This window comes from Mus musculus, chromosome 12 (genome assembly GCF_000001635.26).
Source record: "Mus musculus strain C57BL/6J chromosome 12, GRCm38.p6 C57BL/6J".
Classification (NCBI taxonomy): domain Eukaryota; kingdom Metazoa; phylum Chordata; class Mammalia; order Rodentia; family Muridae; genus Mus; species Mus musculus.
The window spans coordinates 109,573,677-109,601,205 of NC_000078.6; the positions used below are offsets into that span (position 1 = coordinate 109,573,677).

Below are 27,529 nucleotides of genomic sequence, written 5' to 3' on the forward strand. Positions count from 1 at the left end.
TGATAATTTTGATCTAGGACTCTAGCTTGTTTGTCTCCAGTGAAGTTTGTATGTGTAAAAAGAGGAACCTCTTTGATTTTCTAGAATCAAGACTCAATCTCTCTCTGATGAACTGTAGATATCCAGGAAGACTGGCTCTTTTGTCGCTCTAGAGCTAAGACTCTGGCTCCATTCTTGAGTGATGTTCAGATGTTCACAAATATGGATGCTCTTGAGGGAGAACTAGTGTGAGAACTATACCTTTAGTCTTTGATAAAGCTCAGAATTCCAGAACTAGGACCCTCCCTCCAGCTTTTGAAGCTCAGATGTCCAGAAAGTGGGACCTCTTTAACGTTTCAGACCTAAGAATCTACCTCCAGCCCAGAAAGAGGGACTCCTCTGATGCTCCAGACCTAAGACTCTACCTCCAGCCTTTGATGAAACTCAGATGTCCAGAAAGAGGGACCTTTCTGATGTTCCAGCACTAGGACCCTCCCTCCAGCCATTGGTGAAGCTCAGATGTCCAGAAAGAGGGACCTCTCTGATGTTCCAGATCTAGGACCCTCCCTCCAGCCATTGATGAAGCTCAGATGTCTAGAAAGAGAGTCCTCTATGATGTTCCAGTTCTAAGAATCTACCTCCAGCCTTTGATGAAGCACAGATGTCCAGAAAGATGGCCCTCTCTGATGTTCCAGATCTAGGACCCTCTCTCTAGCCTTTGATGAAGCTCAGATGTCCAGAAAGATGGCCCTCTCTGATGTTCCAGATCTAGGACCCTCTCTCTAGCCTTTGATGAAGCTCAGATGTCCAGAAAGATGGCCCTCTCTGATGTTCCAGATCTAGGACCCTCTATCTAGCCTTTGATGAAGCTCAGATGTCCTGAAAGAGGGACCTCTCTGATGTTCCAGACCTAAGAATCTACCTCCAGCCTTTGATGAAGCACAGATGTCCAGAAAAGAGCATTCTCAATGATGTTATAGACCCAGAACTCTATCCATCTATAGCCTTTGATGACGTTCAGACATCCATAAAGAACTTTCACAATGTACTAGAACCTGGACTCCATCCCCACTCTCTGATGTCCAGATATCTAGAAAGGGGACCTCCACTCTGTTCAGAAGCTAAGCTCCACCTCTAATCTTTGATGCCCAATTATCCAGAAAGAGGACCCTTTACGATGTTCTAGAACAAAGACTGTACTTTTCATTTGCTGATGAAGCACAGATGCCAGAAGCACAGAAGTCTAGAAAGAGGGTCCTCCTTAACATTTTTGAGCTAGAATCCCGGTTCAAGGTTCTGAAACTTAGATACCCAGAAGACCTCTTTATAGTGTTCTACAATTCTGCATTTCTAGTCTCCAGTGATGATCAAAGGTCCAGAAATATGCTAATGCCAGAAATCCAGCCCATTTTCAGTGAAGTTTGATTGTCTAGAAATAGAGACTTTCTTCATATTCTATATCTAGAATTTCATTTCAATATCTAATGAAGCTCAGGTGTCTAGAAAGAGAGACTTCCATATTGTTCTAAAGATGCAGCTCTGGTGACGCTCAGATAGGTTCGTCAAGAGAGAGGCCTCTGTTCTTATAGAGTGGAGATCCCATCTTTATCCTCTAATGAAATTGAAGTGTCCAGAAAGGGAGACCTTTGTGACGATCTACTTTGGATCATCCGTCCAGAAGAAGGTTACCTCTTTGGTATTCTAGAGCTGAAAGTCAGATTTAAATTTTTGAGAAAAACTCAGATATCTGGAATTGAGGAAAAAACTTGGAGACTACAGGCTTTCCTGGGACAGGGCTGAATATAATGTCCAAAGCTTGACCTGATCCTGGAGGGGGCAGATGGCAGTGCTTTCCTGTGGCCCATGGAATTCAATGACTCTAACATAAGAGAAAAGAGAGAGACAGTTGCAAGTTTTCAGAAGAAACGTGGAAAAGAAACTCCTGGTAGCAGAACCGAGTGCTGTAAGAACATGACAGCCGATGTCACGGGTTGGAGATAAAGACCTTTCAATGATTGCTGCCCAACAGTACAAAATGCTAAGAGTAAAGCACCATTTTATGCTTTTCAGTTGTGCTGGGTTCATGGCTGGACATGCACCAACAAGCCTTGACCCCACAGGAAGGCCAAGTTGACTGGAATGTAACCCAACCTAGTATCTGTGGCTTAGCTCCTCTCCCAGAGCAAGGTGTTAAACGCCCACTCACAAGCCTGGTGTCAAGCTGAGACCTTCAGGGCTGGTAAGAAAGGGCTGCCTCCTTCCAGCAATAGAAGTTCACTGAATTTGAGGCTGGGGACAGGTCAAGACTGTTGTGACACCTATAAAGACTGCATCAGCCACAAAGGAGACTCCCACATAGTTGGAGGCATGGACACTGACATACCAGATGAGGCCATGTTTGGAGCTGAAGGCTTGTTCTGGGCTTCTTGGTAGCATCTTTTGTCCTCTTGGGACTTGATCGAGCCCATCCTGGCCACTGAGCTTGAGAGATGATAATTGAATAAATAAGAGATTAAAAAAAAATATTGACTTATTCAGAAACTCTAGGAGCATCGTGGAGGGCTTCAGTCTGTGACAAAGAATGTAACCACTTGGAGGAGAGAGCCTTGAATGTGACTCTGGACAGACCAACTGTGCAGCCCATGTACTGGGGGCTTCTGAGGACTTGCTCTCATTAGTTATGCTGTTCTGACATGGTCCCATCTCCCAGCGTGACTCTTTATTTAGCTGGAGTGTGGAGGAAAGGAAGCAGCTAACAAACCCTCTGATGGTGCCACCGTCACTTCTGTGACCCTGCCTGGACATTTCAGCTGAATTTGGACTGTGTGCACAAGAACTTCTTTGATGAGTAACTGGAATCCTAGACCCGGGAATGAAACAAAAGAGCAAGGCCATCTTCGAGGACTGTCTCTTCTCACCCCTTCTCTCATCTGGCCAAGATATTTTAGAAGATTTCCAAGAACTGGTGATTGCTGAGTTCCTAGACGTCTCGACAACGGATTTTGAGGCCAAACAAAAGACTGGTGAAGCCGACTCACGAGATGAAGAGTGTGCACATCTTCAGAGACATCACTCCCCAGCTGCATGCACAAGACTCCGGCAGAACGTGGCGGTTTCGAGAACGGCATAGGCTTCCAGATCATCAGGCACAGCCTTGACTTCAGGGAGAGGTGAGAGCTGGGGTATAGCTTAAGAGATGGACATTTTACCTAGTATTGTGAGGCTCTGGGTTCTAGCACCAGCTCTGACCCCCACCCCCAGCCCCCGATGAGGGAGAGAGAGTAAGAGAAAGGAAGAACAGAGTGGTGCTCTTTCTCCCTATCTAGGTACTCCTGGGTATTTGCCCAGGCCTCTAGCCTCAGTTTCCCATTATTCAATTTGTTCTTTTCCAGGCTGCTGCAGGGTCACCTGTCTGTGTCCTCTCCCACCCACCTGATTCTCCAACCCATAATATTCAGAATCAAATGGTGTGGTCCCGATGATTACCTCCAAGGGATGGCTAGCCTCTTGAATGATAGCCACTGGACAAAAGAGCCCAGAGGCAGGGAGGTAGATAATAACTCTGGAGAGGAAAATCATAGCCTTTGTCCCTCTTAGGATGAGCTGAGCAGGGTCCGAGCTTCCCTGATACTCCCGGCTCAGTGTAGAGGGCTTGTGGCTCGGTGATGCTCGGGCCACAGCTTTTTCCCGATGACTGTAATTTTCCTCTTGTCCTCTCTGGCAGTTGCCATTATGGAGGCTGAGCTGGAGTGTGTCAGGGCTTGCAGGCAGGCTGCAAGGAGCTCCCTTCCCCCACTCCCCCCCCAACACTCTTAAGTTTTCACATACCTATTTTCATAGTAGATGTTTCTAACTGACCCTCCTCCCATCCTCACAGGACACATTGGACCCAGCTCCGGATTCCACACCCCATGTCTCCCACACAGTGTCCTATTTGGTGATGTAGACTTCTAGAAAGCCCCAGTGGAGTCATTAGTGGCCAGGTGGATGGAGAGGACAGTCAACAGAAGACAGGTTGGATTCAATAAAGGAGAGAGGCCCCTGATTGCCCTATGAGGACCCTAGTTAGGATCATGGGCTGGTGGTAGTGTCCTAGACACCCTTAAGTTTCACAAGTGACTCTCTCACAACCCAGACCCAAATCATATTGGACAAGGGGGTTGGAATTTGATGTTAGCTTAGTTCAACCTGGCAGGTATTAATGCCTATTGTGTACAGGATCTGTATACAGATGATATTCTGGCGGGTGGCTAGGTAGTGAGGGGCTAGAAGGAAGTAGTCAGCAAGCCTGGGGGAGGGCTGGGCATGGAGGGGGCCGATGGGAGGGGGAGGGAGTTGGTATTTCAGATCACTGTCTATATACCTGCACTTTACAAAGCACTTTATTGCTTGCATGGTGTTGGATGATGGTGTGAAGTATGAGTGAAAGTGTGTGTGTGTGTGTGTGTGTGTGTGTGTGTGATCATAGACAGAGCTCCTGGGCTCTGAGAGGGCATGAAGGCCAAACTGAATATTCCCACGTGGCTCTAAAGGTAGCAGGATGCTTTCCCCAGATTCTCTGCTGATCCAAAACTTCAGATTAATGCCCCTAACCTCCTTTTACTTAGAATCGAGTGCCATCCCTCTAAAAGGCTGGGCCTTACAGCTCACACAGCCCTGTGCTCACATAGCTTATAAAAGTAGCTCTTCTAGAGACTTTTGCTATTTGGGAGCCTCAGATGGAGGCTATCCCCACCCCTTTACCCAGTTCTTGTGCAGCCACGGCAATAGGTAGTGCCTGGGCAATGGATAGTGCCTGATCGGCACTGCAGAAATAAGCCCCTGCGTTCACTGGTCCATGTGTTAGGTTAAGGTGGGCACTGGACCTCATTGTGCAGGAGCCTTAGTCCATGTGAGTTGTGAAAATGTGCGTGTGTTGTGTGTATTGTGTTGTGTATAGTGTGCTATGTGTTTTGTGTGTATGTGTGCTGTGGTGTGTGTGTGTGTATGTTGTGTGTTTGTGTGTGTTGTGTTGTGTTGTGTGGTTTGTGTAAGTATGAGTCCTGTGGTGGTTAACGATGAATGCCTGGAAGTAAGAAGAGGCTGAGTGGATCTCCCCCGAACTCCAGATGCCCTGGGTGCAGACTCTACACACACTTTTGCCCCAACCTTGCACCCAACCTCCTTGATTTGCCCCGTGTGGCTAGAGCCACCACAGGGTTAAGAGTTGGTGGTCACTCCCTGCCATCTTTGTGTCCCCACTCCCCAATTCCCTCTTCTTTCTGGCCATAAAGCTTAGACAGCCCCTCACCGCATCCATGAGTGGGGTACTTCCTCCCCCATCCATTGCCCCAAGCCCTCTCCATTGGGGTTTCTCTCCCCTAAGTGGAGTGGGGCAACCTGTCCACTCTCCAGCTCCTGCCCCCTTGCTTGGGGTTCTAATCAGCTCCCCAGACCCCACCTCACCACCCCACCCCACTCTCCAGTTTCTGGGTTAGCTGGCTGGGCAAGAATTGGTCTATGTCCTTCGACCAACCTCCCTAGCCACTCCCTGGGGTACCTGCCGCCCTCTGGTGCTGGCCTGGGTACGCCCAGACTGGATGAGCTTCCCAGATTGTAACGCTGCATGACAGCTTCAACAGAGACACCTGCACCCCTACCAGCAAGAGATGACATCATCCCATCCCCTGGGCTCCAGGTAAGTTCCCTGCACGTTTCCCTGAGATACCCATGGGCAATGGTTTTGTTTTCCTGATGACAATGAGCACCATGATTTGAACTGAAGGTCACTGATGGCATCGGAGTTTTTCTGAGAAAACTCATTGCTGGGTGATAAACCAGCGAGGATTGGCATAGGCAAACTCGGGTGTTGATGGAAAAGTTCTGACAAACCAGTCACAAATCTACTCGGACAATATGCTGAAGGCCACTTTATTGCTTGCCAACTTTCCAACTTGCCCTGGAAGTTTGGTGGCCCATTTAAAATTGGAAACAGTTAAAGAAAAGCAAATAAGATGCGTGATATCAGAGAGAAGGGTCAGCAGGTAGCGGTGTTATCTGTGCAAGCCTGAGGGACCCGAGTTCAATCCCCAGAACCTATCCTCTGACCGCTCCATTGTGTACCAACGCTCTCGCATACACAATGATAAGTGTAATTTTTAAGATGGATTTAGGGAGGAGAGATGGCTCTCTAGAATTGTCTGTAAACAGAATCTGTTTAAGGGGCCCTGTTCAGGGCATCTGCTTTTCCTACCTGGTAGGATGACCAGGCTCAGAAATTCTCCGAACACCATGCTGGGATAATGATCTGCCATGTTGGATGTTCAGGGTGGGGGATCAAGCTAGACATGTAATCCATAGTGATCTTCAGAGAGAGAGGTTTCTAGGCTCAGCCTTAGGGTCCTGGCTTTTTCCTCCTGTTCTGTTCTGAGAGGGGCGGGGGGTCTATCTCATGCATGTCTGTCACCATGGACTTCATCATCATGACTTTCATCACCTCTACCTGGCCTCTGTCATCTCCCTGGGCTCAGCATCTCACCTCTGGCCAGTCCATCACCTTCCTCACCTCCATCATCCTCGCTTCTGGGCTCACTCTGGCCGCCAGGGCCTTGTACATGGTAGGCTTTCATTCATTTTTTGCACATTCGGTGAAGGTCCTACTGTGTGCCAGGCCCTGTGCCAGGCATCGTGTAGATGGACGTTGCCCTTGAGAGCCCACACCTCGGGGAGATGCTTACAAACTGCTGGATGGGAAGGGAGCCTGTGTCAAGGCTGCTTGGGTGTGGATGCAGGGAGGAGGTGTAGGTGCAGCCCCTGCCCTACGATTTCCAAAATAATCTGTAAGGAGAGGCCTTAGGTGACCTCTTTGTTCCAAGTGGGTGGCTTGTCCCAGAAGTGGTACTAGGTACTCAGTCCACTAGCACTAATACCCTCCCAGAATGGCTCACTCCCAGATTCCTGCCCCCAGCAGCCTTGTTTCCCTATCATCTACACCCAGGTCTCTGGGTCAGCAAACCCAGGAGTCTGCTTTGTTGGAGATTGATCCCTGGCCTATTTTCTGTGCACTTTGGGGCTCTGGGTGGGGGGAGGGTGTGGGATCTCTCTGTCTGCTGTTATTAATCATTTTTTCTTGATCATATGCTGTTAAACTACTATGTTGGGAGTTCCTGGTTCTGAGAAACCTGTCAGTTTTCTTTGAGGGTGGGTAATGGGACTTAAAGGTTCCCTTAAGGTTTGACACGTACTTGACATTTGGGTACTGTGGTGGCCCTCAGGCCTATACCAGGGCTCTCAGGAATGTATTGTTGCAATGAATCTATTTATACATTTCAGGATGTTCAATTAAATGTGTGGTTTTTTTTTTTTTTTTTTTTTTTTTTAGATTTGGAACTGGAATGGGGTTGGCTATGTTAATGCCTTGGTGCCTACAGGGCTGAGGTAGAGGGACATCAATCTCTAGATGCTTAAGGAGGAGAGCCCAAACCCCACCAGTGATGTGACCCTACCGCCCCCTCCCCATGTCACAACCATGTGTCTCACCTCCTTACCTGAGTCACCTGAAGTTTCTGTCTACCTGAGATGCTTCCCCGCTCACAGATCCCCTTCAGTCCCTCCTTCTACCCATGTGTGATGTTCAGGCTCTCATTGTCACACTTAACCTCTGTCACCTCTGTGTTACACTAGGTCCGATATCTGGTCACAGATCACAGGCTTCCTCCTACCACAATGAATCCCTCTCTATCTACCCTTTCATCACACCGAATCCCTCTGTGACTCATGCCAAGCTGCCTCCACGTGTGAACTGAGCCTCCTGAGGTTCTCTCACTCTTGTCAGACCGCCCTCCTGGCTACTGTGTCTTCTTCCTTTACCTGAGACACAGTACGGGGTACTTGACCAAACCCCTCTTTCAGGTGTGTCCTATCCTGACCCCTTTTCCACTCTGTGTCTCATGAACTCCCCTCCAGTTATCATATGAACCCCCAACCTAAATTGAGTCTAATGTGTCCTGACTATCTCGTCTTCCAATGCCATAACAAAGTCCCCCTTTTATGTCCTACTAAGTACCCCTCCACCGAATTATTACTTGGGTCCTCTGCCCTCATTCCTGGGTCACATTGAACTATGCTTCTATTCTAGTATCACACAGAGCCATTTACTAACCTATAAATCTCTATCTAGTCATGTGTCACAATCTGTGACCCTACTGTATGTGACATGGACCCACCTCCTCTTTTGATATCACCTCGAACTCCTCCCCTACCCCTTTAGTCCCTGCCCCACCTCCATGTCACCCCAAGTTGCTCCACACTGGACTGTCACATAGACATCCTCCTGCATCCAGAAGTCACACAAAGCTCTCCCCACAGTGACCACACAAGTAGTTCAGTAAAAGCTGGTATCTTCTGTATCTTGTGTTGTTTCAGTGCTTCAGGCTGAGTCTACTAATGTCACACCAAGCCCACTCTCCTCCTTAGTGTCCCACCTAGGCTCATGCAGCTGTCCCTTATCTGAGCTCTGCCCTGTCTCCTCATGTGTCACACACACACACACACACACACACACACACCTCTTCCTTCGCCCACACACCACCCTCTCCCACGTTTTAGGTAGCCACTCCTCTCTGTGCTACTAATGCAAACTCCTGCCAGGCCAAGTGCAGAGTTTCTCCCACCTCCCTGTCAGTAAGAAACACGTGTCACACAAAGTTCCTCCATTCATGTGTCACACAAGCCCCTGTGTGTCACACCAAACGCCCACCGCTGGGATGTATCATCCATAGCCCCCACACCTAAGTGACATTGAATCCTGCCTCCACCCCTGTCACCTGGAGTCTCTCTCCTCACTTACACAGCCACTGAGTCATGGACTTCTCAATTTGTGTGCTAGACCAAGTCTGTTACCCTCCCCTGTGACACTGAGTCCCCCTCCCCCCTCCCCTCAGTGTTCACCCTTGCTCTTCAGGCATGTAGAACCCCGCCTGCCCCTCTGGTTTTACCTAAAGCACAGCCCTCTTGCTCTCTTGAGGTCCTCTCCTCTTCATGGGTCATGTTGACCTCATGCTTGTGAATTGCATAGTCCCCTCCCCTTTTGTGTTTCACACCAATTCCCCCTCTGCCACCAGGTGTCACACCCATGCGTGTGTCATGCCGAGCCCCTTTTGTACCCATGTGCCACATGAAGCACTACCTTCCTGTGTGTCCTCCCCTGTGTCACTTTGAACCTCTCATCCCCATTTGTCATACCATGCTCCAGCCTATGTGCCTCAAACAGAAAAGATTCTCCATGCTTCTTACCATGAGCACAATCCACCTCTCCTGACACCTGGAGTCTTGCCTCCTTGTGTCTCTCTACTCCTGCCTCACATGCTCTTTTCCTGTGACACACTGAACCCCTTTCCTCTCACACAGACTCCCCTCGGTCACCTGTCACACCTTTCTCACAGAACCGTTCTCCTTCTGTTCATCACATGGGGTCATGCCACCTAGGTATCAAACTGGTCCTCACTGTGCTATCCTAAGTCTTTCCTTGGCCGTGTGTCCCACAGTTCCTCAATTCTCCTTTGTGTTAGGCTAAGTCCCTTTTCAACAGTGGCACTCAGAGTTATGAGCTCTCTACCCTCGCACAAGACATTTGTGTCTCTTTTCCAAGTGTTTCTCATCTAGACCCCATTACATGTCAAAACTTTCTACACCTATGTCACACACAGAGCCCCTCCCACCACCCATGAATCACAACAAGGGTCCTGAGTCACACTGCGTCTCATCTCTCCACGGGTATCACATTCAGCTCCACTCCCCTACCTGGGTCAGAGTAAGTTTCTCTTCCCTATCTTTACATGGTTTCCCACTACACCTGCTTTGTCTTGGACAGACCCCTCCCATCAGGCTGCACTTCCAAGACCCTCTGTGTTCATGTGTTAACATTTCTTATGTCTTATTGCTGGCCTCACACTGAGTCCTCTCCTCTTGTCATCCTGTGTTAGGGTTAGGCTATTGTCAGCCATGTGTCTTAAAGAGAAAATTCCATAATGGGGCACGCTTTGCCTAGCTCCACCCATATGTCCTGAAGAGCACCATTCCTCTACATGTGTCATGCTTAGCCTAACCCTTCCTACGTTCTGTATGCCCCCTCTCACACCTGTCGTGGTCACCTGAGTTCTACCCATGTGTCCTAGAGAGAGAACACCTCTCCCCACGTGTGTCATGCTTAGCCTAGCCCCACCCGTGTGCCCTGTGCACCCGAGCTTCATCCCACTTACTCCCCATTCACCTTAGGCCCCTCCCTGACTCTGAGCTCCTCCATCGTGAGAGGGCCCCTAAATCATGTGTCCCATAGCCCTCGTTCCTTTTAGTCACCACAAACCCTGCTGGTGCTCCAGATGCGGTACACGGAACTCTTCTCCTCTCGCTCTCTCTTCATGTTGGGAAGCCCCACCTCTGCACGCAGCACGTTGAGACATCCACCCCTTGCCTTGTGACATGGAGCGCTCTGCCTCTACACATACCACACTGTGACGTGCATGTCCTCCAGGTCACAAAGCAACTCATAGGTGTCACATCTAGTCCTTCTCCCCACTTGTGATGAACACTTTCCTTGACAGATGTCACACCGAGCCCCTATTTCCTCTATCAGAGCCCCTCCTCCTTATGTCCCACATGCAGCCCAGTCTCTTTCTCAGGAGTCATAGGCTCTCCTGTACAAGAGTCATACTGAGCCCCTCCTCTTTTTATGTGTCATGTTACCCCTCCTCTGCACATCACATTTACATTTTTTCTCCCCTGTACCATGGATTCTCTCCCCCATGTATAGCCTTGGACCACTCCCCATCCGCTAGATTTAATCCCTTAATCTCTCCATATGTTACTGACACCCCCCTGTGTAGGTAGGCATCATGGGATGTCCCTGTTCTTTTCTTTATGACATGAAGACCCCCTCTTTGCGTGGGATATCATATCCTTCATCTCTCCCTTGTGACATACGTCACCCTGAGACCCTCCTGCTTCCCGTGAGCCATGTCCCTATGCTCCCATACACATACATGTCCCTTTGCAACCCTCTTCTGCCCTGGATGATGTGCAGCTGTGTTCCACATGCTGCCCTGAGCCCCCCTTCTCTCTCTCCCCTGCCCCACTGACATCTGCAGCATCTTACCACAGCATTGAGCTGCCTTAACCCTTTGTCATTCACATGTCGTGTGCAGCTCCCTTCCTCCCTGGCTTAACACCGAGTCCTCCCTTCCCCACCTGTGTTCACCTGTCTTCTGGCCTCCCATCCTTACTACTCCCTCCCACCCCCATACTACCTCTTTATACCCTGCTCTCTGAGACTATGCTGGGACAAGTGTTTGTTGGCAGTTGGTGGGTGTGCCAGACAAGGAAGAGAAGAGCACAAGTCAGGAAAGATTTTTTTTTTTTACTTTATTCATATGTAAGGTGATACACATGTGCCATTCAAGCTGGCCATGGTGACAGAGGCCTGTCAATCATAGCCACACTTGGAAGCCTGAGGCAGGAAGATGGAGAAGTCGGGATCCACTCTGGATTACACAGATCCTGTTTCAAAAACAAACAAACAAACAAAAAAACTAACAGGCAAGCAAAAGCAGTTTGTGGTTTTTAGTTATTCATGGAGGAGTGTAACTCAAGTTGACACTCAAAGAACCTGGGGAGCGGTTGTTAGCTGTACCTGCAGTTTGTCCCCTCACCACACTGAGTAGCTTTTAACCCATGCATCTTTTTGGGGGATCCATCTGGGGCGTCTAAGCTCCTGCTGGTTCCCATGAGTCCCTTCTAGGTCTGCAGAGGAACCCACTGGATACTCGGGATGGACCTTAGCAGGACACTCCTGTGACCACAGTCACCCTTCCTTCCCTCTCCGCTTCCCCACCCCTCCTTCAGTGCTCCCTTGCCCCTCCTCTCTCCCTCCCATCCCTCTGCTCCCTCTCCCCCCTCCTCATCCCCTGGATTGGCTCCAGTCACTCCATGAGAGTTTATAAGAAGTGAGGTTGGGCAAGGAGGGTAGATGCTTCCACTGTGCTGCAGGTGCCCTAGGGCTGGCTGGCCTTTGGTTTCCTTCCTCTAACACTAAGCCCTGGGAGTCTGTCCTACCTGTTGTCTGTGCTTCTTGCCTTGCTTTTTCAGGAGAGGAGGGTCCCAGTGTAGTGAGAAGTTGGGGGGTGGGAACGGCGTCATGCAGGAGTTGATTGCACAGCCATTCAGCTCCTATATGATGCCTTTCTTCACCCCCTTCAACCGCGTGAGGCCTCCGGACCCTCCTCCGCGCACCTTGGGCCGCTTAGGGACGCGTCTTCAGCTCGCTCTTTTCCCCTGGCATGCTTTCTCGCCATTCTCCACAGTTCCTGGAGGGGAATACCCGGGGCTGGGCCATACCTGAGATCATTCCTTGGCGGGGGAGCTATACCCCTGGTGGGACATTCCCTGGGGCTGGGCCAAGGGTCACCCTCTGACTCTGTGGCCAAGGGTAGACAGGTCAGAGGTCGATCCTGGGCCTACTCTGGGGCTCCTCCCACTGGGATTCCAGGAGCCGTTCTCTCCTGGAGGTCCTCTGAGGGGACCCAGCTCCTAGCAGAAAGGGTGGATCCTTGAGAGATGGGGTCTTTGTTACTAGAGCAGGGCACAGGGCTGAGACAGGGCAGGGCTGAGCATTACCAGTGCTCCCAGAACAGGGTCTCCTTGAGGGGCCTCTGCCTCTATCCAGGATTATGTTTTTATGACCAGGAGGCTGAGGTCCCTTACAGGCGGCCTCTTACTCTCTCCTTGAGCCCTTCTGGAGACGTCTCACCTCATTCAGTTCAAACTCTGGATCCCCTAAGGAGTGCAGAAGATCCCTGTTCATCCTCCTCCCAGGCCGGGTGCCCACAGACACTTCAGTAGCACAATGAGCAGCTGGCGTAGAGTCTGAACCCCAATACCTAGGTCATTGCATGCATACAGGGCCCATCTCCATCCCCACAACACCACCATTATTAACTGCATTTACCAGCTATGGCAGCCAGCCCCGGCACACAGGAGCACCCTGAGTGAATAGCCTGGAAGCTGTGAAAGGATTTGAGGGCAGGACAGGGAGGACCCAGGCCACACCCAGTCCCCCTCCCCTTCACCACTGTCTCTCCCTTCCCTGTCCCCCCCTCTGCCCCCAATCTCCTTCTTCCTACTTGTGCTCCTGCACGGTCTTGGTGGCAAGATGGTCATGCGTGTCTCTCAGCTCACACAGGTGGATCAAAGTCCAGATGAGGTTTGCTGCTCAGGTCTCAGATCGTGTCTAACGATGTGGTCCCCTGGGCCCAGCACCAGGGCTTAAGGTGTATGGGACAGTTGAGGGGTGGGTAATATTTTCTTTTCCTTTTCTTACTATGGGGGTAGCCCAAGTTAGCCCAGGTTACCCAGGCATGTGGAGATCTCTGCTCCAGCCTGGTGAGGAGCTGGTAAAACTCTGGACTCAGGGTCCTGTGTGTGTGCTGTCACTGGCTCTGGTACCTGCAGGGACATCTTATAAGGGGAAGCAATGGAGAGGACAGGGAAGGTGGGCAAGGGAGGGCCCCTGCTCCTCTTTGTTCCTGGATGCTGTCAGAGCTCTCTGGTTGGGGACTGAAGCTGGGAAGTGGGGGCAGCTCCTTGGTGGGTGGAGTCTGCAGCCAGGGCCTGGCCTCTGGTTTTCACCTTGACAGGGTTGGAAGTGATGTTATCATCCCCTAGCAGGAACTTTCACACCAATTTCTTTCTTTTCTTTTCTCTTCCCCAGGAGAAAAAAAAAGGTTTGTGTTGTGTTTTTCAATCTCTATAAGTGGCTCCGCCGATAACCTGATAACCTACCGTTTTAGCACGTTTTAGCACGTCACCAGCTCTCTTCACAGTCCGGACCACCTCCTTTTGCTGTTAATGGGGACAAATCCCTGCTGGGTAGATTGGTAGGCCTGCGGGCCTTTATTGTCCTTTATGGTCTGTGTTCGTGCGGGCTGTGGGTAAACGCACCTCTGCAGTCAACATCACTGGCAGCCTCTTGGCGGGCTGCTGGCTCACTGAGTTCTCCTTCACTCTCACTTGCTTGGGGCCCTCAGGGCCTTGGGGCCCCTGGCAGTAGTCCTGACCTAAGTCATCTCTGCATTCACTGGGCCAGAGAAGTCCTCACCAAGCAGGGACAGGATTGTTTTGTTTTGTTTTGAGGCCCAGTTTTGTTGGAGGTGCCCAGGTAAACTAAGTGAGGGTACAGGACTGGTACGTTTGTTCTCCTCCAATAGGACCCCAGTCCCACCTTAAGGTTATGGACGCTCCTTAGGAACAGGAGGAAGTGCTGAGTGAGGCTGAGCCCCTGACCTTGAACCTGGGATCCTATCCATGATCTCCTGGTGCTACCGTCAGGGGTAGATTCCTTGTCATGAGGCCCCTTAGGACCCATAAGGACACAGTGACCCCAGTGCAGGCTGGAGGGGGCGTGGAGGGATGCAATCTTGCGTTCTAAGTAGGGTTTTTCTGGGACCCAAGCTTATAGATCCTGTATAGATGGGATCAAAGAGCTGAAAGCAGGTAGGGGGAGGTGTCATGCTGGGTATCCAGGGGTCTGACACATTCTCAGGCCAAAGAGGGCCCCTTGAGGTTAACTCAGGGGTACATTTCCAGGCAAGATATAAAGGGCAGAGTTAAGAAAGGGCCCTTGGGCGTGAGGGCCCTGCTCATTGCACCTGCCCACTATCTTTGAGGTCACAGTGGGAGGGGGCCCTTGTTTTTATACTCCTAGCTTGTGTGCAGATTTTCTGGGTAGGAAGTATAGAGTTTGTGAGTAAGGGACTATTTGCTCAATTTCCCTCTACCCCTAGGAGCTCCTTCCCCATCCCAGAGTATCCCTCAAGATAGCTTTTTTTAAGGCAAGGATCTCAGGGGCCAACTGTGGGAATGGTTCCAGTGGGGGGCCACTGGAGCCTCCTTAGCAACAGGAGGAAGTGCTGAGTGAGGCTGAGCCCCTGACCTTGAACCTGGGATCCTCCCCATGATCTTCTGGTGCTATGGTCAGGGGTAGATTCCTTGTCATGAGGCCCCTTAGGACCCATAAGGGCACAGTGACCCCAGTGCAGGCTGGAGGGGGCGTGGAGGGATGCAGTCTTGGGTTCTAAGAACTGTTTTTCTGGGATCCAAGCTCAAACATCCTGCCTGTTGACCCTCCTCAGCTGTGGGCATTGAGCACAGTCTGGCCATTCCTCATTTCTCATGTGACTAGAGGGCTGGGACCAGATGAGGGCTGGGAATTCTGGGTACCCTCCTTCTGCCCCATGAAACCCTTGGTCCATTTCCCAGAGGAGCCCAAAGTTTTGAGAGTGAATTGACTTCCCTCCCTTTAGGAGAAGACAGGAGGCCTGTTGCTCCATGTCTTCATGAGCTGTTTCTGGAGAGTCAAGCCCTCCTATCCCTGCCCCTCCCACCCTTGCCCTTGCCCATCCCAACCCTCTCTTCACACTCCATCCTTTCTGACCCCATGCTCCATGTTCTCCAGTCCTGCCTCCTACTATCCACCCTCTCCCTTTTAGAACAAACCACAAAGTCAGATAATCTTTTCTTCTCTTTATTCATGGGGCAAAAGCAGGTATGAGTTGGGAAAGCAATGGAAGGACCTCTCCTTCCTGTGGCAGTGAGCAGTGGGTCTGGTCAGAGCACTCTTGGCTCCTTGGCACAGTACTCTGGGTATCTGGGGCTTCACCAGTGTCTCTTGGGGGCTCCCTCCTTTATGGAAGGTCTCTGTCCCCTGCACTGTCCATATGTCCATTTGGGGAGGGAAAAGGGAGCCCCACTTGGTTGCTACCACCCTTTCTTGGGTCCTCTGAGTCTCAGGGACCTTCAGGGTGGATCAGTCCATCTGGTAAGTCACACTGGTACGTCGAATGCTCCTTGGAGCAGTTCTGCCCAGGTAAGATCAGAGTTCAGGGTCAGATGAGGTGTCAATGGAGCCGGACCAGACCGGTAGTGGGTGGGTGGGTTGTGGGGGGGGGGGTGGACTTGCTTGCAGGGTGGGCTGGGGTTGTGGAAAGCATGGAACCACAGCACCTTGGGAGACTGGGAGGGAGTAGGGGCGTGTCCAGGGGAGTCGGAGCACCGGTGTAGAGGTAGAAGTCCGTGGAGCACCCAAGGTCAGTGTCCCAGGATGCACAGGTGGCCGCCTGCCACTCAGGGGGTGGTGGTGGGGTCACTGGCATCTGCTTGCTTGGCTGCACCTGCTGTATCTGCTCTGCATCTGGCCTGGGGTGACGGGGTCACTGTTGCTCATCACTGCTCTCTCCTCATTGGTCTCACTCCCTTTTGTGGGCCTGGGGCCCGGACAGTTAGGACAGTTAGGGTTACACAGTCTTGGCTGGTTCTGGGACGCTGATAGTTGGCTAGTTCTTTAGCACAGATGATGTTGCTGGTTGATGAAGTTGTGGCCCTTCACAAGTGGGTTCCCCTTGGGTTAGGAGTAGCAAGAGGGTGTGCTGGATCTGAGCGAAGCTGGCCGAGGCACAAGGGAAAATGACAGTGACTTGGTGTGTTTTCAGTCAAGTTCATCATCTGAGTCTGATAGCTCTTCTAGCCTTGCCTGTTCCCTGGCTGGGGAAGGCAGCGCCATTCTGGAGGCCATGGCCAGGAATCGTGTGAGGGCCTGGGCCACCTGATCTCTGCTAAGCAGAGTAAGGCGGCCATCGGTGCCCAGGGTGTAGAGTAGCCGGTTGTTGAGGAAATCTAGGACCTCTGGGTCCAAAAGATTTCGTGGTCTGAAGGTGACCGCTTCCTGGTCGCCAAACAGGTCCTCTTGCACGTCGTTGTCCTGCGCGTCCTGCGAGGTGTCTTGCAGGCCGTCATGCAGGCCACACTGACGGTAACGTTGCAGGTCGTCTTGCAGGGCTTCTCGCAAGACGACATCTTCATCCCCAACGACGTGCAGTTCCAAGTACCGGTGCTGGTAAGGGTCAGGAAAGACGTCATCCTCAGGGTTGACTCTGACCCCAAAGAACTCACACAGGGTCAACCAGAACCCAGGGGTGAAGCGCATCCCCCGTGGAGGCTGGGAATGCAGAGCATTCCGATGCCAGCACCTTGGGCCCAGGAAAAGCTCAGCCAGCTCTCGAGCTGGGAGGGTGTTGGCACCCACTAGAGGGGGCATCTGGCTGAGCAACTGAGCGATGGCTGTGGCCATGCCACTACTCGCAATGAGGGTCGAGTCCAGGATGAGTCGGAGTGTGTGCCGGTGCTGAGGCCTGGCCACTTCCAAATTAGGGGCAGGCACTGGGGAGAGGGGCTGCCTTGCTCTCAACATCACCAGGACAGCTGCCACACCCAGGAGACTCTTCCAGTAGAGCAGGCCACGGAAGAAGTTTAGGACAACGGCCCGGATCTGGGCCACACTGAAGTGAGCCAGTAAGCCATTGAGGATATGGTCCATCGGGATGGCAGCCAGTAGCTCCCGCACCATGCTGGGCACCTCCTCATCTTCTTCCTCCTCATCCTCTTCTTCCTCATCTTCCTCCTCCTCTTCTTCCTCCTCTTCCTCCTCCTCCTCTTCTTCCTCCTCTTCTTCCTCCTCTTCCTCTTCCTCCTCCTCTTCCTCCTCATCCTCTTCTTCCTCCTCTTCCTCCTCTCCTTCTTCCTCCTCCTCTCCCTCCTCCTCCCCTTCTTCTTCTTCACCATCTTCCTCCTCCTCCCCTTCTTCTTCTTCACCATCTTCCTCCTCCTCCCCTTCTTCTTCTTCACCATCTTCCTCCTCCTCCCCTTCTTCTTCTTCATCATCTTCCTCCTCCTCCTCTTCTTCTTCACCATCTTCCTCCTCCTCCCCTTCTTCTTCTTCACCATCTTCCTCCTCCTCCCCTTCTTCTTCTTCACCATCTTCCTCCTCCTCTTCTTCATCATCCTCTTTATCCTCAGTCTCAGAGGATCTGTCAAAGTACCTTAGATTTGCCCTAATGGACATAAGCAGCAGTGGGCGCAGAAACCTTGCTCTGAAGCCTCTCTGGTTCCAACATCTGCGGAAGAGTGCTTGTGTGTCACCTTCAGCTGGCATCTCCATAACACCAAAATTGAAGTGTGAGAAGAAGAAGACCCAATGCCCGGGGAGAAGTACGGTGAGCCTGTCATTATTCAGAGAGGCTAGATCCTCTGTGTTGAGAAGGATCATGATGGGCTCCTCGGTGTTCTCCAGGTAGCGGCACCACACCATGAAGGCAGCCCGGATTGGAAGGATCCTCATCTCCACTCGAGGGTACTCCACCTCCATTGTAGAGAGGGGTCTTGAATAGAAAGCACAGGTAGATTTCTTGCCAGTTTCGTCGTCGGTTTGGACCAGGGAGGCAGACAGGAATGACCCAGTGATGTCTGTTTCCAAGTAGAATGGGTTCTGAGGCTTAGGGTGATAGAGAACGGGCGACTTGCGGAAAGCCCTCTTCAGGGATTCCAAGGCCTCCTGCTCCTCTTCTCCCCAGTAGTAGGGCTCTGAACTCAGCAGTTGTCTCACTAGGGGTGCTGCGATGACAGCGAAGTTCTCCACGAAGTGGCGATAGGGATAGACAAGGTCAATCACACTTTGAAGACACCTCCTGCTGCCAGGGACAGGGCACCCCACGATGAGGTTCATAAGGTTCTTGTTCAGTTTCACCCCTTTGGGGGATATGTTGAAGCCCAAGATTTCAGCGGTCTGGCGATGGAACTGAGTTTTGTCCAGTGAACAGTAGATGTTGTGATACCGAAAGCGGACCAGGACTTGGCGGACATGCTGGGAGTGTTCCTCCTGGCTCATTGAGTAGACCAGGACCTCTCTGCCATGGCAAATCACAAACAACCCTAGGATGTCTTTTAGGATGAAGTGAACAATGTTGTTCCCTTCGTCAGAGTATGAGTTCATTGTGAAGGGCCGGTAGCATCTCATCTGGTGAAGGCCGAAACCGAACGATGCTCTCCAAGTGTCTTCCGTGTGTGTGACCGTGTGCCTCATCTCACTTTCCTTAATCCCAAGCAGCTCCAGTTTTGTGAACCATGCCGCTCCATGTAGCTGGTCGAATAGCTCTGGTACCATCTGCGTGTAGTCTTGTCTGTCAGTCAGCATGTCATACAGTATCCAGTATTCCTCTTGCTCCCTGGCTTTCTCTTGCTGCCTGGCTTTCTCTTGCATCCTGGCGCTCACAGGTTCCAAAGTCTCTCGGGCCCCAGACTCGTAAAAGACGCCGCTTTGATCACTGTCTCCAGCCTGCTGAAGCTCAGAGGGCTCTGATTCAGAAAGATCATCGGATCCGTCTGAGCTTGGCTGGTCGGAAGTCTCATCATCTGCCTCCCTCGGGTTAAACACGTCGGCCAGGTCTGAGTATGTGTGTGGCAATCCGGGCAGTAGGCTTATGCTGTATGTCTCTAGTGCGATGCATGGTGGAGGTGGGGTGAAGCAATTCCGCAGACAGTAGGGAGAGTGGAAGGTACACCGGCCTCTCATCCAGTCGACTTCAGGGGCATGGGTTCGGAGCCACTTCATGCCTAAGACGATGGAGAAGTTGGGCGAAGGTAAGATGTCAAATTCGATGTACTCATAATGCTTCTGGTGGACACATACCAGGGGCTCGGTGCACAGCCAGACGGGTTCATTGCCAATTGGGATGCCATCCACACCTTGGATTATCTGTGGATAAGGCTTCTCATAGAGTTCCACATAGTGTTCCTGGGCAAACCTCTCATCCATGTAGTTCCCTTCTGCTCCTGAGTCCACCAGGGCCCGCACTGCGACACTGTGGTAGGGGTCCACTCTCACCAAGAGCAGTAAGAAGAGGTGATCGCGATCAATGTCTGGGTGGAACTCATTGGGCAGCCAGCTGCTTACCCTCCACTTCTCTGGGGCGGGAGCATCCATCCAGGCTACGCTTCTTGGGCGCGACTCAGGTGGCAGCCTGAGTAATGCTCTTCTCTCTGCCAGCTTTTCTTCAAGTTGCAGGACAAGTACAATCAGGTTGTCTAGGGAATTCGGCTGAGGGATCCGGAACAGATAGTGCCTGATCTCTTCGTTGAGCCCCTGGCACAGGTGGGCCTGCAGGACTTCATCTGGCCAGCCTAAGGTGGGTATCAGACCCCGGAACTCATTGATGTAATCGGCCGCACAGCGGTTCCCCTGCCTGATGTTGAACATGGCGTCTTCCGCCACACGCAGGGTCTGCCGATACTCAAACTTTTCTGACATGGCCTCCAGGAAGGCTGAGAAGTTGTTTATCACTGGGCTGTTCTGCTCTACGAGGTCGTTGGCCCATTCCAAGGCTAGGTCAGTCAGGTGGCGGATGACGAATTTCACCCGCAGCTCATCATTGTATAGCATACTTGGGTAGTTCTGCATTGTCATCTGGCAGAGCACGACAAACTCATGGTAGTCTCTGCGATCTCCAGAGAAGGGCCTGAGGGAGGGCAGGCGACCTTCGTTGATAGCCTGCATCATGAGCCTTTCTGCCACTCTCTGTTGTTCTTTTAGGTCTTGCATCCGGAGGAACAGCGAGATGACGTTCCCCATGGTGGCCACGACTTCTTCTGGAGAGTTCTTGGGCTGACCTTCCTCTTCACCACCTTCCTCTTCCTCCTCTTCCTCGTCATCTCCCAGGTCAGTATCATCTTGGTCTGACTGGGTCTCGGATGAGTTGATTGTTTCATCCATGCTATAATCGGATGCCTCACTGAGTGGTTCCGACCCTTCCTGGTTTGAAATATCACTTGACTGGTTTGAACTGTCGCTTGACTCCTGGTTCGAATTATCGCTTAACTCCTGGTTTGAATTATCACTTAACTCCGGGTTTGAATCATAGCTTGACTCCTTTTGTGAACCATCGCTGGACTCCTGGTTTGAACCACCGCTTGACTCCAGGTTGGAAACATCGCTCGACTCTGGGTTTGAACCAAAGCTCGACTCATGGTTTGAACCATTACTTAATTCGTGGTTTGAACCATCACTCGACTCCTGGTTCGAACCATCATCACTTGATTCCTCCATGTCTTGGGGTAGATCGTTAGATGATGCCTCACAGGGGTCGCTGGATGGCTCCTCCACTTCCCGGAGTAGATCAGTGGGTAGCTCTTGCATTTCCTGGTAGGGGCCACTGGATGGCTCCTCCACTTCCCGGAGTAGATCAGTGGGTAGCTCTTGCATTTCCTGGTAGGGGCCACTGGATGGCTCCTCCACTTCCCGGAGTAGATCAGTGGGTAGCTCTTGCATTTCCTGGTAGGGGCCACTGGATGGCTCCTCCACTTCCCGGAGTAGATCAGTGGGTAGCTCTTGCATTTCCTGGTAGGGGCCACTGGATGGCTCCTCCACTTCCCGGAGTAGATCAGTGGGTAGCTCTTGCATTTCCTGGTGGGGGCCACTGGATGGCTCCTCCACTTCTTGGAGTAGATCAGTGGGCAGCTCTTGCATTTCCTGGTGGGGGCCACTGGATGGCTCCTCCACTTCTTGGAGTAGATTAGTGGGCAGCTCTTGCATTTCCTTGAGGGGGCCACTGGGTGGCTCCTTTTCTTCCTGGGCTGGGCCACTATCTGAGCCCGCCTGGGCCTCAACCTGGGCCTCAACCTGGGCTTCAGCCTGAGCCTCCGCCTGGGCCTCCACCTGGGTCTCCGCCTGGGCCTCCGCCTGGGCCCCTGCCTGGGCCCCCGCCTGGGCTCCACTGCTGCCTGGTGTCTCTTCAACGGTGTTGGATGAGCCCTCGGAGGACTCCATTTGTTTTGATGATGGATTCTTAAGCTCCATCATCGTCTCAAATGAGTCTTCAGAGGGTTCTATCATGTCGTCGGTTGGAAAGGAGTGTGCTCTGAAGACTGGTAAGATTGTGATGTGTGTGGTCAGAGACCGCAACTGTGGAGACCAAAACCTAGGGACAGAGGGATAAAAGACAGGAGAAAATGTAGCAATTTAGGTTCTCAAGATGGCAGGGTCAGATTCTATCTCAAGGACAAAGCAGATGCCAAGTTACTAGAATCAGAGAGAAAATGGAGAAATTCCTCCTGCATTCAGTTCAGCCTCCTTTTCTGGTTACTTGGGGCACCTCCAGGGGAAAGACCGTCACCCCCTGACCTGCCTTCCAGGCGGAGTCTGACTACCCCACCTGCCTACTTCCTCTAGTGGAATGAGAAATTCACAGCCCATAAATTTTGTGGAGCAACTGGCCTGGAGCGTCCTCTGTGGCGAGCTAGCACCTGGCAGGGCACACTTCTGGCCCGCTTTGCCCTGGCCAGGTTCCCTTCCCATTTGTAGTCACCCAAAAGTCATAAAGGTCACATCTCAATGCCACTCAAAGCGGCTGCTGGCAGGCTTGGTGGTCTAGAGCCAGCCCAGTGAGCTTGGTTGGAGGCGGGAATCTGCAGGGAGATGCCTGCTATTTCACAAACTGGGGAAAGAGGAGAAATTGGGCACTTGGCCACTATCCTGCCAGTTGGGTCAACAGCCAAAAATAGCTCTTATTTCCTCCTCTAGGCTCCAAGCCGAAATAAGTGAGAGAGAGCCATGGCTTTTGGTTTTAATTTTGCTCCCCATAAATGTTTATAAAATGCCTACTATGTGCTGAAAACATGCACTTTCATGGCTTCATCCTAGGTCACACTTTGTGCATATGCAGGATAAGAGGGGGGTGGGGGAGGGATAGTATCATTTCTCTTGTTCGGTTTGATCTCTGTCCAAAGCCACGTTTTCTCCAGCTCTGAGCTGAGTCGGAGCTTTCTAAACACCCTTTCCCGGGCTTTCAAAAAAACTGTTCTCCCAGGATTGCCTGGTCTGCAGGGCTCCTGCAGCTTTAAACATCTGGCCTCAATTCTGCTCATGCAAACATTTCTGCACGTCTCACAAATGCTATCTTTCCAAGTTTCTCCTCTGCTTCGGCAGGAGCAGGGTTTTCGTTCTCAAAAGTGCCCCCCCCCCCTTTTCTGTCACTGTTGATTTCGTCTGGTACAGGGGTATATCTAACAGAGGTATGAAGTTGGGTGAAAGGGGGGGCATGGGACCTTTGAAATCTGATTGTTCCGTAATTTTTGAAAATCTAGCCATGGAGGGTTTAGTGCACGGAAATTGAATTTAAAGGGATGTATTGGTTTGCAAAACAAATTAAGCTAGTTATTCAATAGCTCAGCCATATAGCTATTGTCTTTATGAATTCTGCACCTTCTGTTACTTCTCAATTTTCTTTTTTAAGGTCACTGGGCTGACCTATCCAAAAACAGAAACACACACACATACACACACAAAACCAAATAAACAGAAATCTCCCATGTTGTCATTCATGTAAAACTCCCGTTGGCCATCCTCCAAACCTTGCAGCAGGATGCTTTTGGGTCTGCAGTTTCTCAGAATTAGACATCTCCTTGTTAGCATGACACTTAAATTCGATCATGCAACCCCTCTGATTAAAGCCTCTCACTGTTTATTTACTGTCGGCAATATTAAATCCAAACCTTTTATATAAACATGTCTGACATGTAAACTTACCAAAAAAAAAAAAAAAAAAAAAAAAAAACTCCTGGCTGAAATTGAAAGGCCTTAGCATAATGTCCACGTTGGGCTTCTCATTCCTAGAACTGGAGATCACAGGTCCTGAGCCTGCTGTACAGACCATCAGCTCAGAAACATGCACAGCATATTACATAAATCAACTTATTTCCTCTTTCAGGAAAAGTCGTCTATTATTAAAATATAAAATTTGACTAATTCATCCCCAAGTTCATCTGCGGGACATAAAAATCTCAGCAGGTCTCCACCTAAAAATTGCTCATGGTTTCAATTTTTAAATTTGCAGCAATCCGATTTTAAAGCTAAATGATACCCGTTCTAAATAAAATGCCTATACTTAAAATATTACAGACAAATTTGATCATGTAAGGGATTAGATATTTCTGCTTTCCAGCCCTCAACCAAAAATCTCTTGTCCTAAAAATTTTAATATGCCTGGATATCAGAATAAACCTTTAGTTGAGATAAACAATTTTCATCTTATGATTTTCCTATTTAACGCACACATATTCACATACACAGACATTTCTTTTCTTTACCATGAAGTTCCAGTTGCTTAGCATAAATTATTTTTAAACCATGTGATTTAATCAACATAATCAATACAAAAACCCACAGTTTCACAGGCCACAATAAAACATCTTTGACAAAGTCCAAAGCTATTGTATGGTAACAAATGTCGAGCTTCCTGCAACATGCATGTACTTATGTTCTGCTTAACGCCTCACAAAGTCTCTGCCTCACCTATGGAGACCAAGTCTTAAAGTATGATCATAAAGCCATACGTTTCTCAGCAGACTGAGACTATCCAACATGCAAAGCTCATGATATCACTCTCCTAAAAATCTCATCGTGGCTGGCATCCAAATTCTTCAGCATGGCATGAGAGGACTCCTCACACCCCTCACCACCGTGTCGAACCTGACACGCTATGTAAATGTCATTCAACCTCTCATCTGGAGGTCACCCCATTTCTCTGCACAAAAAGAAAAAAGTCCCACTGGATGCCCTGGTACTGAGGGGGCCAGTGGACAGTCACCCACGCAGTAAACAGCACACCAAATCCACATACCTTAGCATAAAAACACGCTTCAACATCATCAGATTCCTTTGAACACAAAACTCTTCACCATTTCACTCCTTAAAATCCTTCCTTGGCCAAACTCCAAGCATCCCGCAGCACCCCCCGCCCCCATGCAAAAGGATCAGAAATGATATCTCACCCCTCACTCAGGATGCAATAGTGCCTTCAGTTTGCACATGGGTCAAATCTCCTAAATATATTACAGTGTCCACTCCCTTCTCTGCTGAATTCACAGGCTGTAAGGAGTCACTCCCAGATTTAAAACGTTGCAAAGTTTCTATGTAGCATGAAGCTCCAAATTCTTAACAGACAGTACAGGATCTTATCATGTCACGTACCAAAAAAAAAAAAAAAAAAAAAAAGAAAGAAAGAAAGAAAGAAAGAAAGAAAAAGAAAAAAAAAAAAAGAAACCAACAAATCTCCCATCACACTTTGAAGCCGTTTGTTGGCTCAAGTCCAAACTTACTCAAGTGATATTATAATCTGATACGTCATCCCTTAGAATAAAATTCGCACGTCTTAGCACAGTTCATTAAATTTGAGCTTGTGACCCCACCTTAAAAACTCGGCAATGTCTCTTAATTGTGCAGGACATAAAAAGTCTAGATTCTTGGCATGCGGCGAGAATTTGATTTCATAACAGAGCTATGTTATATCTATCAAACACAGAAAACTCACCATGTCACTCCGTTAGAATTGGATAAATCAAATTTTTAAACATGTGCAAAAACCTCATCACGTCTGAGCCTCTAAATAAATTCCAAACTTCTCTGCATAGTCCCCAACTCGGCCATGTAACTCCTCTAATTGAAACCTTTCCTTGGTGTCTACATTAATCATAGCTCCTTGGCTTGCCCTGAGAGTCAAACTTTGGCATTCTCTCCACATAGAAAGTCAGAGTGTTTGGGCACGATCTTAAATGTGTGCCTGTTCACTTTCCTAGTTATGATTTCTCGGTGTTTCTTGTTGCTTGTAATAATAAAGTCCAAAGCTGTTAGCCATAAAATATGTTTTATCATTCATTCTACAAGCTTATCTCCCACAAGCAAGCAATCTCACCATTAAGTTTTTTTTTTTTTTTAAAGCCTTTTGGCAGAAGCCCAAAGCCCTTAGTGTGATAGAAATTTTTGATTTCTCAAAATAAAGTCCAGATTTCTACCCCAGAAACTTAAATTGATTCACAAAACTCCCACTTAAAATCTTCTCCTACATTTCCAGTAACACTGAAACAACCCACTGTCTTTGCGTGACACCCTCGTTTGACTACTCCATTCTTCACGTCCAGCCTTACAAACTTCCTGCCCGCAACACAAAGCCCACGCGCTTTAGCACTCAGTGGAGCCTGGGGCAAGTATCGCTCCTGTGGAAAACATATAGGTGCTTCCCTGATTTGGGAAATTGAGAGCTTAAGTTGTTTTGCATGAAACATAAATTTTAAACTTTGTATAGCTTCCTTCCTCGTTTCTCCACAGGTGTTCCTGTTGAAAGACTTGAGTCTTTCCTAAGCCAAATTTGATTTTGCTGTTTTTCAATCAAAAAGTTTTTGCATTTTGTATTTTTTTAGTCTTCAGTTCACCCAACAGTCTTTTCTCTTTTTTTTTCTTTTTTGGCTTAGGTATCCTGCTTGGACCCTAAAGAACTTGAGACAGTACCACCGGGTAGCCACCATGCCACGAACATTAAGGATCTGCTGAGGGTACGAGCCCCCCTGTCGCAAGAGAAGGGAAGTGCTACACCAGGTAGGTGGCCCAGCTCAGGGGTCTGCCCCTCTGAGTGGACTTGGGACATGTTGGAATGCTGTCTTCCCTCTCTGATGTCTTATTTTACAATCACCTCAACTTCCCTTGCCTCCTCTACCGAAGCCCATTCTGCTTGCCTCTAGGTCATGCAGACGAGACACTTGTCCGTCTTTCAGATGTGTCTCAATGTATGTTCTCAAACCTTACATAATATCTTTTTGAAAATGTCTATAAAAATCTAGACCTAGTGCCTAGGGTGGGAATGTACCCTTTGGGTCTTTCTCAGACCCTCTGCCCCACAACATTGAAGACAGACACCCCAGTCTCACCACTGTTAGCGCCTGCCCGAGAGCGAGACTTGGTCACGTTAGCTCCTTGATTGCCTCTGAGCAAGTGGCCCATGGTGTCAGGGCTGCCACGGAGCATCTATGAAGGGTTCAGTGGGGGGGGGGCAGGGGGGGCAAATCCCTCAGCGAATACCTTTCCCTGTACAGTAAAGGAAATCTGATTTTAAAAATAGAGCTTGGGAGAGGAGAGGAGAATGTATTTAGGAGCAGAGTTGAATGTTCAGCATGGGCTGGGGTGGGGTGGGGGTGTGAGGGTGGAGGAATTAGGGGAAAGGTGAGGACAGAGGAGAAGGACATGAGGCCCCTAAGAGCTCAGGAGGACAGTGAAGCCACGTAGAGGAGTTGAGGGCAGCCATGGCTCTCAAAGACCTTCTTTGCTATACCTGGGGTCTTGGCTGCAGGATGAAGACCCCTGTTACTTTGGATTTCTTTTATGAGTCATTCGGTGGCACTTAAGTGGTGCTTAAGCCTTCAGGCCTATAGAACTAAGTTTCCTCAGAATAAAGACTCTTTTTTTTTTTTTTTTTTTTTTTTGTCATTGCTCCACTGCCCTGGCCTTCTGGTGGTATGGATGGACATGGAGCACTAGAACAGGGGTAATTGTGCCAGGACAATAAGGGACACAAATTATGTTATTTACTTATTTTGTTTTTCACAAATGTCAGGGTCAAGATGTGCCCTTGGTGGGTGGAGCCCTAGGGTCCTTGTTGCATCTCCTAGTGGAGAAGAGTAGTTTTTGGTCCCTCTTCCTATTCAGCTTGCTGGATGGGCTAAGCCATACCCTCATCGGGGCTTCTTAAAAGGAGCTTGGGTCTAATGCTGTGGTTCCAGTGCCACTGGAGTCTGCAGGGCTACCCACTGGTCTTGCCCATTCCACCCTGGCTTGGGCATTTGAGAGGAGAGAGCCTTTATCTTTCTT

At 49.9% G+C, this 27,529-nt stretch overlaps 1 protein-coding gene, 1 long non-coding RNA gene and 14 other non-coding genes across 17 annotated transcripts in view; 13 read left to right on the top strand and 3 right to left on the bottom strand.

Annotated features, from left to right (window-relative positions):
- Positions 1-27,529, bottom strand: part of Rtl1 (retrotransposon Gaglike 1) — a 39,519-nt gene that overhangs the window by 8,777 nt on the left and 3,213 nt on the right. Inside the window, exons 1-2 of one of the 2 annotated variants that reach the window (NM_184109.2) lie at positions 26,593-26,654; positions 15,517-21,812 (exon numbers count right to left, since the gene is read on the bottom strand). In NM_184109.2, the coding sequence (NP_908998.1) occupies positions 16,493-21,727 (5,235 nt within the window). In that variant the 5' untranslated portion in view covers positions 21,728-21,812; positions 26,593-26,654 and the 3' untranslated portion in view covers positions 15,517-16,492. Of the gene's footprint in view, positions 21,813-26,592; positions 26,655-27,529 lie in introns of those variants that run through there. The other variant, XM_030246797.1, reaches the window with a different exon arrangement.
- Mir493 (microRNA 493) lies at positions 6,557-6,639 on the top strand. The gene has a single exon (NR_030573.1). It is a non-coding gene; the product is annotated as a microRNA 493 (primary transcript).
- Mir337 (microRNA 337) lies at positions 12,113-12,209 on the top strand. The gene has a single exon (NR_029765.1). It is a non-coding gene; the product is annotated as a microRNA 337 (primary transcript).
- Mir3544 (microRNA 3544) lies at positions 12,137-12,197 on the bottom strand. Its single transcript, NR_049184.1, has one exon. It is a non-coding gene; the product is annotated as a microRNA 3544 (primary transcript).
- Positions 12,404-12,470, top strand: Mir540 (microRNA 540). Its single transcript, NR_030260.1, has one exon. It is a non-coding gene; the product is annotated as a microRNA 540 (primary transcript).
- On the top strand, positions 12,638-12,731 carry Mir665 (microRNA 665). Its single transcript, NR_030425.1, has one exon. It is a non-coding gene; the product is annotated as a microRNA 665 (primary transcript).
- Positions 14,267-14,355, top strand: Mir3070a (microRNA 3070a). Its single transcript, NR_037230.1, has one exon. It is a non-coding gene; the product is annotated as a microRNA 3070a (primary transcript).
- On the top strand, positions 14,916-15,004 carry Mir3070b (microRNA 3070b). The gene has a single exon (NR_037231.1). It is a non-coding gene; the product is annotated as a microRNA 3070b (primary transcript).
- On the top strand, positions 16,771-16,861 carry Mir431 (microRNA 431). The gene has a single exon (NR_029951.1). It is a non-coding gene; the product is annotated as a microRNA 431 (primary transcript).
- On the top strand, positions 17,861-19,175 carry 6430411K18Rik (RIKEN cDNA 6430411K18 gen). Its single transcript, NR_002848.3, has one exon. It is a non-coding gene; the product is annotated as an RIKEN cDNA 6430411K18 gen (long non-coding RNA).
- Mir433 (microRNA 433) lies at positions 18,039-18,162 on the top strand. The gene has a single exon (NR_029952.1). It is a non-coding gene; the product is annotated as a microRNA 433 (primary transcript).
- On the top strand, positions 19,170-19,239 carry Mir127 (microRNA 127). The gene has a single exon (NR_029542.1). It is a non-coding gene; the product is annotated as a microRNA 127 (primary transcript).
- On the top strand, positions 20,830-20,923 carry Mir434 (microRNA 434). Its single transcript, NR_029953.1, has one exon. It is a non-coding gene; the product is annotated as a microRNA 434 (primary transcript).
- Mir432 (microRNA 432) lies at positions 21,280-21,354 on the top strand. Its single transcript, NR_035526.1, has one exon. It is a non-coding gene; the product is annotated as a microRNA 432 (primary transcript).
- On the bottom strand, positions 21,642-21,721 carry Mir3071 (microRNA 3071). Its single transcript, NR_037232.1, has one exon. It is a non-coding gene; the product is annotated as a microRNA 3071 (primary transcript).
- Mir136 (microRNA 136) lies at positions 21,651-21,712 on the top strand. The gene has a single exon (NR_029550.1). It is a non-coding gene; the product is annotated as a microRNA 136 (primary transcript).